At 44.5% G+C, this 14,798-nt stretch overlaps 1 protein-coding gene across 1 annotated transcript in view; it reads right to left on the bottom strand.

The window, feature by feature from the left end:
* LOC137384384 (dynein axonemal heavy chain 17-like) overlaps positions 1-14,798 on the bottom strand; it is a 1,056,876-nt gene that overhangs the window by 729,785 nt on the left and 312,293 nt on the right. Inside the window, exon 24 of the mRNA XM_068058353.1 lies at positions 728-814. Within this exon, the coding sequence (XP_067914454.1) occupies positions 728-814 (87 nt within the window). The remainder of the gene's footprint in view (positions 1-727; positions 815-14,798) is intronic.

The following is a 14,798-nucleotide window of genomic DNA, read 5'->3' as shown; positions in this document are numbered from 1 at the left end:
GCAAGGGTTGTTGATTCTTCAAAGCTTAGTAGACATACTCGGTGGGGACGTGGAGTGCTGGCTCTTCCAAAGTCAATGGTTCTCAATGTCTTTTGATCATCACTGTTGACAAAACCCCATCTCGCTAACTGAATCAGGGAACACTCCATTGCCTCTCTATGCAACTGTCTCTCAGGATGCAAACATGCAGCCATGTTTTAGCTGTTCAGCCCTGTGATCTTTTTAAACAAGTTATGTTCAATGTCCAGTAAAAAGTTCAAGTCGTGTTCCACATGACGAAATTAATATGTTTCCATTTGGCAGATATGGTTTCCGTCACAACTGTTTTCCTTATTCTTTGAATATACTCAAAAAGTACATGCGTACAAATAGGAAATTCCCTCCACTTATGAAGTAAATAACTCCAAGGGGCAGACCCTGATTTTTTTTTTAAAGACTGAAGTGAGATTATCCCTTTCCTCATGTGTTAGGTCATCACCTTGTACTACCTCCTTAATTCTTATCCATCAAACAACAAATGGAGATAATTGAATAAAAATGAGAGCAAAATTAAATTTTAAGTTAACAAACAAAAAGAAGGCACTGTGGGGAAAAGCTTATTCCTTATTTTTTTCCAGGCTAAATTTCTTATGACTAGATTTACAATGCTTCCTTGGTGCCTACAACTGATTGAAGAAGAATGTTATGGTCCAGAACAATTTCAAGCCAAATACAAATTAATAATTACCTTATCCAAAGCCTTATATGGATTTGGATTGTCATAATTGAAAGGAGCCTTTATTTTAAATTTTTGTCGAAAACCATGTTGGTTAATCTGCAGAAAAAATAAAATAAGAGAAATCAATTCACTACGTAGATCCTATTGTATTGTCTTGTGTACTAAGATGTAACATAAATGTAAAATAGAAGATTTATATATCAAAGCATTCCTGTCATAATACTTTATAATTTCAATTGGTAAAATGGCACATAGAACAATGAAAATAGAACTGAATTATATTTGATAGATATCAATTACACTGTAGGTAAGCAAATGTCAGTAACAATCAATGACAAGGTTAGTATGTGCACCTGGCCCTCGTGAAGGAGCTTATGGTGGCAATACCTTCCTGCCGGTTGGTGCTCAAGGCCACTGCACAGCAATTAGTCATCTCAAATGTCCTGCTATTTGTCCTGGGTGAGCTCTTCCTACCCACCTTCGCCAACTGGGGGAGGTGAGGTCAGTGATAGTGCTGAGCCAGCTTGGCTTCAGGCACCAGCTTCTGGCACATCCTCTCCATTCAGTGCTAAGTCTTTGCTCAGACTGTGTGGGAGGAGGAGACAGAGGGTGCATTCTCCATCCAGCACCAGGGGGCCGGCTACCATGTCTTCTAGATGTCGGAGAGTGTGGGGTGCCACACCTTCAGGAAGTGGAGCATGTACAAGAAAACTGCACCTCATATCCCCGGGCCAACAAAACAACCCAGACAGCTAAGGCTGGTGCCGCCGCCTCAACCTTACTCCCATTCCCACGTCCAAACCCTTGGGCATGTAGTCAGCGTTGGTGGTCAACATCACTGTAGCCAACGGCAGGGAGGCAGTACCGCGGACAATTAAAGAGCATTACCAAACAGCACTTCGAGGCCAGGCCCCCAAATAGGAAACGGTCATGTACTGGAAAAAGAGCCTCCAAGTGTGCGAGAAGGAGATCTCGCAGTAGTACTTCTGACAGACATCACAGTACCAGTAGATTCCGTAGTTTGAATAGATTACACAATGAACTGAAGGCTAAAGAACAGTTTCATAATAGAACTAGAAGGAGAAGTCCTCATGACCGTGAAGTTTAGGGCTGCCAATAAACTTGAGGATAAACAAAAGGAATTAGAGAGTTGGAGAAAGTTTGGTGTTTATTCTGAGGTACCAGATAGGGGACAGATAGTTTTGTCACACATGTTAGAGAGGACTTCCCCACAACTGGAATAGTAATCTTGAAAATCCTTTTTGCTCTTTTGGCCACATATTCATGGGAGTGTAGCTGCATTGACATAAAAGCTGCGTTTCTGCAGGGTGCTCCTTTTCAGAGTGAAGTGTTTCTGAAACTGCCGGTGGAGGCAGCAGATGCAAAAGGAAAGCTATGGAAGCTAAACAGATGTGTCTACAGCCTTAGTGATGCTTCCGGGGTGTGGTATTTCTCAGTGAGATTTGTTTTTGCTGAAAATTGGTTGTGTTCAACTAAAAGCAGATGCTGCAATTTTTTTTTGGTATCATAAAGGGGAACTTTCAGCCATCTTCATGATGCACGTTGATGATTTCTTATGGGGCGGTACTGTGGAGTTTGAGAAATGTGTTATTAATAAAATTAGGGTAGATATTAAGATTGGGAGTCAGGCTTGTGGAGCTTTAAAATATATTCGTTTAAGATATTAAAGATTAAGCTGCTGTCTGGTCCAGACCTCCCCCAAGGAGCCAAGGGAAGACATCTCTGCCATTGATCCTGGGGGTGGCATGGAGACTGAGAGGGGGCAGCTGGTGCAGCTGGGCTGCCTGCTGCACCTGTGTAATGGGCAGGCCAGTAACTAGCAGCAATCACCCACAGTAGGACAGTGACTTGGTGGAGGGCACTAGAGACAATTTGGATTCCATCGCCTGTGAGGTGTTGGATGCCCTCGACCAAGTCTCCCTTCATCCCCCTTCCAGAACTCCAGGAATTCCTGGATAATTACTTGGGTCATCATGATATGGTCCAGCTGGCCCTTGATCGATGGTCAGAACTGGCACTGCTTGTCAAGTCCATCAGCTCTGGTGTAAAGACCTGAGCAAGGACATGAACCAACTCTAGCTCTGCTGGCTCAAGGCTGCTGAGGGAGTGTAGGATCATAACATAAGAAATAGGAGCAGGAGTAGACCATATGGCCCCACACGCCCGCTCCACCATTCAATATGATTATGGCTGATCTTCTGCCTCAACTCCATTTTCCCGCCAGCTCCCTATATCCCTTGATTACGAGTGACCAAAAATGTCTGAATATACAGCCTTAAAAATAATCAATCATAGAGCACCCAGAACCCTCTGGGATAAAGAATTCCAAAGATTCACTATCCTTTGAGTGAAGCAATTTCTCCTCATCTCAATCCTAAATGATTGAGCTTTTATCCTGAGACTGTGCACACATGTTCTCGATTTTCCATCTCAGTGTCTACCCTGTCAAACACCTTCAGAATTTTATATGTTTCAATGACATCCCTCTCATTCTTATAAACCCGAGAGAGTATAGTTCCAATTTAATTAATCAGCTCTCATCATAGGGACAGCCCTCTCAACCCAGGAACAAATCTAGGAAACCTTCGCTGTACCGCCTCCAAGTCCAGCAAATCCTTCCTTAGATATGGAAACCAAAACTGCACAATACTCCAGGTATGGTCTCACCAAATCCCTGTACAGTTTTAGCAAGACTTCCTTACTGTTGTTCTCCAGTCACCTTGTAATAAAGGCCAACATGCCACTTTCCTTCCCAAGTGCATGCTGTACCTGCATGCTAACTTTCTATGATCCTTGTACAAGTACACCCAAATCTCTCTGAAAAATCAGCATTTAGAAGTTTCAAGCCTTTTAAAAAATATTCTGCTTTTATATTCTGACTAACAAAGTGAATAACCTCACACTTCCCCGCATTATATTCCAACTGCCACCTTGTTGCCCACTCAATTAACCTGTCTATATCTTATTGCAGCATCTGTGTGTCCTCCTCACAGCTTACACTCCCACCGAGCTTTGTATCGTCAGAAAACTTAGATACATTACGCTCAATCTCTTTGTCTGTCATTAATATAAATTGTCGAGCTGAAGCCCCATCACTGATTCTTGCAGCACTCCACTAGTCACAGGCTGCCAACTTGATAATCCCACTGATCCCTACTCTTTGCTTCCTGTCTGTTAACTAATTCTCCATCAATACTAATATATTACTCCTAACTCTGAGTCCTTATCTTGCATATTACTCTTTTGTGTGGCACCTTATCAAATGCCTTTTGGAAATCCAAATTCATGGCATCTACTGGTTCCCCTTTATCTACCCAACTAGTTACATCCTCAAAAAACTCCAATAAGTTTGTCAAACATGATTTCCCCTTCGTAAAACCATGTGACTTTGTCTGATCATACTGATTTTCTTAGTGCATAGTTAAGACTTCCTTAATAACAGATTCCAGCATTTTCCCGATGACTGATGTCAGGCTAACTGACCTGTCGTTTCCTGCTTTTTCTCTCCCTCTTTTGCTGAATAGTGGAGTTACATTTGTTGACTTCCAATTCGCTCGGACTGTTCTGGAATCCAGGGAGTTTTGGAAAATCATAACCAGTGCATCCATTATCTCTGCAGCTATCTCTTTTAGAACACTAGGATTTAGGCCATCAGGTCTTGGGAATTTGTCAGCTTTTAGTCCCTTAAGTTTTAGTTTAGTTTAGTTTAGAGATACAGCACTGAAACAGGCCCTTCGGCCCACCGAGTCTGTGCTGACCATCAACCACCCATTTATACTAATCCTACACTAATTCCATATTCCTACCACATCCCCACCTGTCCCTATATTTCCCTACCACCTACCTATACTAGTGGCAATTTATAATGGCCAATTTACCTACCAACCTGCAAGTCTTTTGGCTTGTGGGAGGAACGCAGACACAGGGAGAACTTGCAAACTCCACACAGGCAGTACCCAGAATTGAACCCAGGTCGCTGGAGCTGTGAGGCTGCAGTGCTAACCACTGCGCCACTGTGCCGCCCACTCTCCAATACTTTTTCGCAGCTCATGTAATTTACATTAATTTCCTCACAATATTAGCCCATTGGTTACCCTTTATTCCTGGGATGTAATTTGTATCTTCTAAAGAACAGTTCAACACAGGAACAGGCCATTCAGCCCTCCAAGCCTGCGCCGATCTTGATGCCTGTCTAAACTAAAACCTTCTGCACTTCCAGGGACCGTATCCCTCTATTCCCATCCTATTCATGTATTTGTCAAGATGCCTCTTAAACGTTGCTATCGTACCTGCTTCCACCACCTCCCCGGCAGCAAGTTCCAGGCACACTCAACACCCTCTGTGTAAAGAACTTGCCTCGCACATCCCCTCTAAACTTTGTCCCTCGCACCTTAAACCTATGTCCCCGAGACTCTTCCACCCTGGGAAAAAGCTTCTGACTATTCACTCTGTCCATGCCACTCATAACTTTGTAAACCTCTATCATGTTGCCCCTCCACCTCCGTCGTTCCAGTGAAAACAATCCAAGTTTATCCAACCTCTCCTCATAGCTAATGCCCTCCGGACCAGGCAACATCATGGTAAACCTCTTCTGTACCCTCTCCAAAGCCTCCACGTACTTCTGGTAGTGTGGTGATCAGAATTGCACGCAATATTCTCAGTGTGGCCTAACTAAGGTTCTGTACAGCTGCAGCATGACTTGCCAATTTTATATTCTATGCCCCGACCGATGAAGGCAAGCATGCCGAATGCCTTCTTGACTACCTTATCCACCTGCGTTGCCACTTTCAGTGACCTGTGGACCTGTACGCCCAGATCTCTCTGCCTGTCAATACTCCTAAGGATTCTGCCATTTACTGTATACTTCCCACCTGTATTAGATCTTCCAAAATGCATTACCTCACATTTGTCCAGATTAAACTCCATCTGCCATTTCTCCGCCCAAGTCTCCAACCGATCTATATCCTGCTGTATCCTCTGACAATCCTCATCACTATCCACAGTTCCACCAACCTTTGTGTCGTCCGCAAACTTACGAATCAGACCAGCTACATTTTCCTCCAAATCATTTATATATACTACAAAGAGCAAAGGTCCCAGCACTGATCCCTGCGGAACACCACTAGTCACAGCCCTCCATTCAGAAAAGCACCCTTCCACTGCTACCCTCTGTCTTCTATGACTGAGCCAGTTCTGTATCCATCATGCCAGCTCACCTCTGATCCCGTGTGACTTCACCTTTTGTACCAGTCTGCCATGAAGGACCTTGTCAAAGGCTTTACTGAATTTCATATAGATAACATCCACTGTCCTTCCTTCATCAATCATCTTTGTCACTTCCTCAAAAAACTCAATCAAGTTAGTGAGACACGACCTCCCCTTCACAAAACCATGCTGCCTCTCACTAATAAGTTCATTTGTTTCCAAATGGGAGTAAATCCTGTCCCGAAGTATCCTCTCTAATAATTTCCTTACCACTGATGTAAGGCTCACCGGCCTATAATTTCCTGGATTATCCTTGCTACCCTTCTTAAACAAAGGAACAACATTGGTTATTCTCCAGTCCTTACCTGTAGCCAATGAGGATACAAAGATTTCTGTCAAGGCCCCAGCAATTTCTTCCCTTGCCTCCCTCAGTATTCTGGGGTAGATCCCATCTTATCTACCTTAATGCCTTGCAAGACGCCCAACACCACCTCCCTTTTGATAATGACATGACCCAGACTATCTACACTCCCTTCCCTCGACTCATCATCCACCAAGTCCTTCTCTTTGGTGAATACTGATGCAAAGTACTCATTTAGTACCTCGCCCATTTCCTCTGGCTCCACACATAGATTGCCTCTGTCCTTGAGTGGGCCAACCCTTTCCCTGGTTACCCTCTTGCTCTTTATATACATATAAAAAGCCTTGGGATTCTCCTTTATCCTATTTGCCAATGACTTTTCATGACCCCTTTTAGCCCTCCTGACTCCTTGCTTAAGTTCCTTCCTACTGTCTTTATATTCATCAAGGGCTTCAACTGTTCCCAACCTTCTAGCCCTTACGAATGCTTCCTTTTTCTTTTTGACTAGGCTCACAATATCCCTCGTTATCCAAGGTTCCTGAAACTTGCCAAATTTATCCTTCTTCCTCACAGGAACATGCCGGTCCTGGATTCTAATCACCTGACGTTTGAAAGACTCCCACATGTCAGACGTTGATTTACCCTCAAACAGCCGCCTCCAATCTAAATTCTTCAGTTCCTGCCTAATATTGTTATAATTAGCCTTCCCCCAATATAGCACCTTCACCCGAGGACTACTCTTATCCTTATCCACAAGTACCTTAAAACTTAAGGAATTATGGTCACTGTTCCCGAAATGTCCCCCTACTGAGACTTCAACCACTTGGCCGGGCTCATTCCCCAATACCAGGTCCAGTATGGCCCCTTCCCTAGTTGGACCATCTACATATTGTTTCAAGAGGCTCTCCTGGATGCTCCTTACAAATTCTGCCCCATCCAAGCCCCTAGCACTAAGTGAGTCCCAGTCAATATAGGGGAAGTTAAAATCACCCACCACTGCAACCCTGTTACCTTTACATCTTTCCAAAATCTGTCTATATATCTGCTCCTCTACCTCCCGCTGGCTGTAGGGAGGCCTGTAGTAAACCCCCAACATCGTGACTGCACCCTTCCTATTCCTGAGCTCCACCCATATTGCCTCGCTGCATGACCCCTCCGAGGTGTCCTCCCGCAGTACAGCTGTGATATTCTCCTTAACCAGTAATGCAACTCCCCCACCCCTTTTACATCCCCCTCTATCCCGCCTGAAGCTTCAAATCCAGGAACATTTAGCTGCCAATCCTGTCCTTCCCTCAACCAAGTCTCTGTAATAGCAACAACATCACAGTTCCAAGTACTAATCCAAGCTCTAAATTCATCTGCCTTACCTGTTATACTTCTCGCATTGAAACAAATGCACTTCAGACCACCAGTCCTGCTGTGCTCAGCAACATCTCCCTGCCTGCTCTTCCTCTTAGTCTTACCTGCCTTATTTACTAGTTCCCCCTCATTTATTTCACCTGCTGTCCTACAGCTCTGGTTCCCACCCCCCTGCCACACTAGTTTAAACCCTCCCGAGTGACGCTAGCAAACCTCGCAGCGAGGATATTAGTGCCCCTCCAGTTTAGATGCAACCCGTCCTTCTTGTACAGGTCCCACCTGTCCCTGAAGAGATCCCAATGATCCAGATATCTGAAACGCTCCCTCCTACACCAGCTGTTCAGCCACGTGTTTAGCTGCACTATCTTCCTAATTCTAGCCCCACTGGCACGTGGCACAGGGAGTAATCCCGAGATTACAACCCTAGAGGTGCTGTTCTTTTAACTTTCCATCTAACTCCCTAAACTCCCCCTGCAGGACCTCGTCACTCTTCCTGCCTATGTCGTTGGTACCGATGTGTACCACAACCTCTGGCTGTTCACCCTCCCCCTTCAGAATGCCCCCTGTCCTTTCAGAGACATCCTTGACCCTGGCGCCAGGGAGGCAACATACCATCCTGGAGTCTCTTTCACGTCCACAGAAGCGCCAATCTGTGCCCCTGACTATAGAGTCCCCTATAACTATTGCTCTTCTGCACTTTTTCCCTCCCTGCTGAACAACAGTGCCAGCCGTGGTGCCACTGCTCTGGCTGCTGCTGTTGTTTTCCCCTGATAGGCCATCGCCCCCAACAGTATCCAAAACGGTATACTTGTTAGAGAGCAGCCACAGGGGATTCCTGCACTGACTGCCTGCCCCTTCTAGCAGTCACCCATCTATCTGCAGTGAGATCTGCAGACAGACAAAATATTTGTTCACCATCTCAGCCATTTCCTCATTCACCATGATAACTTCTCTTGACTCTGCCTCGAAGGGACCAAAGTTTACTCTAGCTACTCTCCCTTTTATATACCTGTAAGAGCTCTTACAATCTATTTTTATATTCCTGGCTAGTTTACTCTTATTCTATTTTTGGTGGTCCTTTGCTGGTTTCTAAAATACTCCTGTGATGGAAAACACACTTGCCAAATGGAAAATGTTAATTTTGTCATATGGAACATTATTTGAAGGCTTGCTGGACATTGTATATAACTTGTTTTAAAAGACCACAGAACAGTAGCTGAAAACATGGCTGCACATTTACATTCTGAAAGACAGTTCCATGGAGAGACAATGGGAGGACTCGCTGATCCAATTAGCCAGATGGATTTTGTCAAAATTGATGATCAAAAGACATTGAGAGTCATTGACTGTGCAAGAGCCAGCATTCCACCCCACCACTGAGAGTGTCTGATGAGCTTGGAGGAATCCACAAACCTCGCAGGAGAGGCTGTTTAGAACAGGGAGCTAGTCACATGACTAACCTGCTGGCCAACCTGCGGCTTTTTGAATTGAGTCTGACACAGAAAGAAAGAGACTGCAATTGAATTTTAAGGAGGAAGGTCTCCCTCTCTCTGTCTCTCTCTCACGCAAAGTTCCAGGGACCCACAGAAGTAACATAAGCCTCAAGACAGAAGACCATCAAAACAAGTTTGAAAGTACACTGGGCCCCAACAAGAACTGCAGGACTTAACTTCAATCAAAGACTTTACATCCAACCCAAAACCAGGAACTGAACTCCATCTATTACTTCAAACCTTTCCCCTTTAATTTTTTCTCCTCCTCTGTCTATTTGCGTGTGTGTGTGTTTATCGCGTATGTATGCTAGCATGATCGCGTTGTATATTTTTAGCAGTTTTACTGAGTTAGAGTTAATAGACTTACACCTTTCTTGTTTAAATCTTGTAGTTTTCTTGTAGTTGTGTGTGCTAGAATACTAAAATGTCTGCGACTGAGTGCAGAACTCCCAAGCCAGAGTGAAGTAACTTGGGATAAGTTAAAGGCACTGTCTATGGAAGAGTTGAGAAATATGGCTGAGCAGTGTGGGAACACTTCCCATGCCAAAGCGAGGAAATCAGAAACCTAAGTCTACTGGACAACCATTTTTCCCTCAGATCTGAAGAATCAGAGACAGAGTTAGAATTAGACTCCGACAGGGTATTGCTGGCAAAGATACAAACTGGAACAGAGGAAACTTAAATTAGAGGACAGGGAAAAAGGGAGAGACAGGAGAAAGAAAAAGAGAGGACAGAGAAAGAGAGGACAGAGAAAGAGAAATAAATTTCCAGAAGGAATGGGAGGAAAGAGAGCTGAAGCAGCTTGAGTTAACTAGGGGAGGGTGACAGAGTAACCCCAGTGAAAGCATGGAAAATAGAAGTGCGGGGCTCTGTACAGAATTTTTAAAATTTTCCCAATTGATTCCAAAATTCAATGAAGGAGACGTGGAAGGATTTTTTTGTATCGTTTGAGAAACTAGCAAGGCAGTTAAAGTGGCCGGCTGAGACTTAGACTCTTCTGGTGCAAAGTAAGCTAACAGGAAAAGCCCATGAGGTTTATTCCCTGTTGCCAGATTAGAGTTAATCAAATTATAAACTGACAAAAAATGCTATCCTCGGGGCATATGAGCTAGTTCCGGAAGCCTACCGCCAGATATTTCAAATCCTCAGGAAGCAAGCTGATCAAACTTACTTGGAGTTTGAGAGAAGTAAGCAGCTGGCTTTTGACCAGTGGCTGAGGGCTCTTAAAGTGCAGTCCAGCTATGAAAAACCTCAGATGTGATTTTGCTAGAGGAATTTAAAAACTCTCTCCCTATCTCCATAAAGACCCATGTGGAGGAACATAAAAAGTGCATAGAGTGAGGCAAGCCGCAGTTCTGGCTGATGAGTTTGCTCTAATCTGCAGTCGGATGCCCAAGGGAAAACCTTTCCTCGTCACCCCCACAAATCTGAAAAGGACAAAGGGTGGGAATATCATAGGAGCCCAAGCAGTCCTGGGAGAGAAAGAAAAGCAGGACAGACATGGGGCCCTCGTCCAGCCAAAAAAGAAAGTGCTGTAAGTAGGAGTGAGACCCGGAGACCTGTATGTTTCCATTGTAATAAGGCAGGTCATCCAAGAGCTGACTGCTGGAAACTATGGGGAAAGCCTATAGGGTTAATCAGGGCACGCCCACTCAGTGAAGGAGAAGGGACCCTGATGGAAAGCGCAGCAGAACAAGCTGTGGCTTTAACTGCAACAGTAGTAAGGCCCAGAAAACATGCTGCTGTTGGTGCAGGAACATTTAATAGGATCCCTGAAGATTATCAGGATTTTGTGTCTAAAGGGAGAGAAACCCCTCATACCCATCGAGTGGGGAAAGCAAACCCAGAGTAATCCTCAGGGATACAGGGGCTACAAGATCTCTTTTGTTGGGAAAAGGCCTAATCTTTCCCCCAGAGTGCAGTAAATTCCAGAATAGTGGTGAATGATATTGGAGGGCAGTGTATGCCTGTACCTTTACACCAGATGCACTTGGAGTACAACCTAGTTTTGGGATTGGATTGTCCCAAGTTTGCCTGTGGACGGGTTTGACCTGCTCCTAGGTAATGATCTGGCGGGGGTGAAGGTGGTAGCTTCCCCAGTAGTGATAGAGACCCCGGAGTCAGGGAGACAGGGTAGTGGCAGAAGACGGTCCGCTGCAGTTCCCCTGAATGTGTAGTGAATTGGGCTCCCACGGTGGAGACTGAGTTGGCACTGCAGACAGATAACCATGTTAGAGAAACAAGGCAGTGGAAGGAGATGGTCCCCTGCAGTTTCCCTGAATGTGTAGTGAATCGGGCCATGACCAAACCAGCTCCTGCAGAGGAGACTGAGTTGGCATGAGGTCTGTCTGTCCAAGACTTTCTTTGGTGAGTTACAGGACCAAGGGAATGGATTAAATGGATCTTCCCCAGCCGAGGCTCAGCGAGCTGACCCAGTACTGAGAAAGTTAGCACAAGCTTCCCAGACTGAAATTGAAGCAGAGGGAGTCCCTGACTGCTACTATTTAAAGACTGGGGTACTGATGAGGAAGTGGAGTTCTCCTCACAGACCTGACAGCAAGGAGTGGACAGTGGTTCACCAGGTAGTGGTGCCGCAGAGGTTCCGGAGGGAAATATTAAGCATGGCCCATGAGATTACAGTGGCTGTACATGTCAGTATACAAAATACCAAAGCCCGCATTAGACAGCAGTTTGACTGGCCAAAACTCCACAAAGATGTGGTGGTGTACTGCAGAATTTGCATATGTGCCACACTGTGAGAAAGTCCCAACCTGCAATGAAATCTGCTTTTGGACAACCCTCAAGCAGAGAGCTGGTGCATTGTAAGGGACCACTGCCGAGACCAAAAAGGGACAGACAGGCGCAGGGCTGGCAAAAAGTTAGAGAGCAAAGGGGGAAAAATGGATAAAGAGGACAGGTTAAAGGAAGTCTGAGAGGATTCCCAAATGAAAATCCCTACTGTCCGGTCAGCCAACCCCGAAATGTTGGAAAAATTAGACCCCACATCCTCGTATGTAAATGCAGACATCAGAAGAACCCCTCCAGAGTTGCTATCAGCATTTACAGAAACCTGCAGGGACAAAGAGAGTCTTCAAAAAGGCAGAGAAACTGTGAAGGCGATGCCTCACCTAGCTGAAGTGCCGAAGGGGAGTGCAATAGAATCTGGACAAATACCTGCAAGCAGGAATGTCCCAAAGGACAAAGGGAAGATAAGTAAAGAATTCTCCCCCACAGTCAGGAGAAAAGGGAAACAACCATACCCTAAAGTGAAAAGCACTTGCATGACCCATCAGAGCACTGAAAGAGAGATCAGAGTGGATCCATCCACTGCCAACTGTGGGAGTCATTCAAAAAGGGAATAGTGAGAGTTCAGGGCCAACATGTTCCCGTAAAGGTGAAGGGTAGGACCAACAAGTCCAGGGAACCCTGGATGTCAAGGGATATAGAGGATTGGATAGGGAAAAAAAAGGAGGCTTATGGTAGATTATGGAGAGGGTGCAGAGAAGATTCACCAGGATGTTGCCTGGGCTAGAGCATTTTAGCTATGAAGAGACTGGATAGGCTAGGGTTGTTTTCCTTAGAGCAGAGAAGGCTGAGGGGGGACCTGATTGTGGTATACAAAATTATGAGGGGCATCGATAGGGTAGATCGGAAGAAACTTTTTCCCTTAACGGAGGTGTCAATCACCAGGGGGCAAAGATTTAAGATAAGGGGCAGGAGGTTTAGAGGAAAAGGGGATTTGAGGAAAAAAAATTTCACCCAGAGGGTGGTTGGAATCTGGAACACACTGCCTGAAGGGGTGGTAGAGGCAGGAACCCTTACAACATTTAAGAAGTATCTAGATGAGCACTTGAAATGCCATAGCATACAAGACTACGTGCCAAGTGCTGGAAAATAGGATTAGAATAGATCGGTGCTTGATGCCCAGCATGGACACGATGGGCCGAAGGGCCTGTTTCTGTGCTGTATAACTCTATGACTCCCATGATCAGAACTCCAAACCAGGGCTAATTAAATCTAACCCTCCCCCTGCAGACCTCAACAGGAACGAAGGCACCCTAAACAGTCATGGAAATGTGCAAACCTTCCCAAAAATCACATTTATTGGGATGCCCATTCCCAAAGTATTGCAGGCTGATAGTGAAGAAACTTCAAATGCCTTTGGCCAACACATAACTATCTCAGACCCACCTCAAGGGAAAAGGGACAGTTTAAAGCAGCACTGCTACAAAGCAAAGACAGACTGTAACAGTTTTTAAGATTTCTGAATGTATGAGAGAAATGCAAGTGTGTTTTTCAGTAATTTCTCTTCTTTCTATTTTATAATGAAATGCTCCCCTAATGTCACATTTCATTCAGCTGGATGTGGAGGTGTGACGGAAACCACACCTGCCAAATGGAAAATATTAATTTTGTCGTTATGGAACATTATTTGAACATAACTTGTTTTAAAAGACCACAGAACAGTGGCTGAAAACATGGCTGCACATTTACATTTTGAAAGACAGTTGCATGGAGAGACAATAGGAGTACTCCCTGATCCAATTAGCCAGATGGGTTTTGTCAATAGTGATGATCAAAAGACATTGAGAGTCATTGACTGTGTAAGAGGCAGCACTCCACCTGCCCACCACTGGGAGTGTCTGGTAAGCTTGGAGGAAGCCACAAACCTTGCAGGAGAGACTGTTTCAAAAGGGGAGCTTGTCACATGACTAACCTGCTAGCCAACATGGGGCTTTTTGAATTGTGCCTGCACAGAAAGAGACTGCAATTGAACTCGAGGAGGAAGGTCTCCCTCTCTCTCTCACACAAAGTTCCAGGGCCCCACAGAAGTAACTTAAGCCTCAAGACAGAAGACCAGCGAAACAAGTTTGAAAGTGTGCACTGGACCCCAACAAGAACTGCAAGACTTAACTTCAATCAAAGACTTTACATCCAACCCAAAACCAGGAACTGAACTCCATCTATTACTTCAAACCTTTCCCCTTTAATTCTTTCTCCTCCTCTGTCTCTATTTTCGTGTGTATATATGCCAGTGTGGTTGCGTTGCATATTTTTAGTTTTAACTGAGTTAGAGTTTTAAGGTTCATAAACTTAGATCTTTCTTGTTTAAATCGGAGAAAACCTGTCTAGTTGATTTTTTTGCAATTACAGTTAGAGAGCAATGAGCAAGGACTCACTGAGGGGAAGCTAAAGACACTGTTTTAAAAATTAAACCCTGTTACGGTCAAACCAGGAAAAGGCTGAGACCCCTTCCTCACCTGGTCATAACACTCCCAATCCTCAGGCTTAATACTATTTTTTTTGCAACATTATAAGCCCTTCCTTTCATCTAATACTATCCTTATCTTCCCTAGAAAGCCACAGATGGATCTTTCTCGCTGAGTTTTTATTTTTTAATTAATGTATTTTTGTTGAACATTTTGAATTGTTTCTTTAAATGTTTCCCACTGTTTATTTACCACTATACCTTTTAGTCTATTTACTCAATCAATTTCAGCTAGTTTTCCCTTCATATCCATGTAGTTGACTTTGTTTAAGATTTTTGTTTGTGATTGGAGTGTGCCGCTTTCAAACTTGATATGGAATTCAATTGTATTGTGATCACCTTTTCTCAAAAGGTCTTTTATTCTAAGATTAC

The sequence above is a fragment of the Heterodontus francisci genome, chromosome 26 (assembly GCF_036365525.1).
Source record: "Heterodontus francisci isolate sHetFra1 chromosome 26, sHetFra1.hap1, whole genome shotgun sequence".
Lineage (NCBI taxonomy): Eukaryota > Metazoa > Chordata > Chondrichthyes > Heterodontiformes > Heterodontidae > Heterodontus > Heterodontus francisci.
This window is presented reverse-complemented; position numbering and strand designations above follow the sequence as displayed.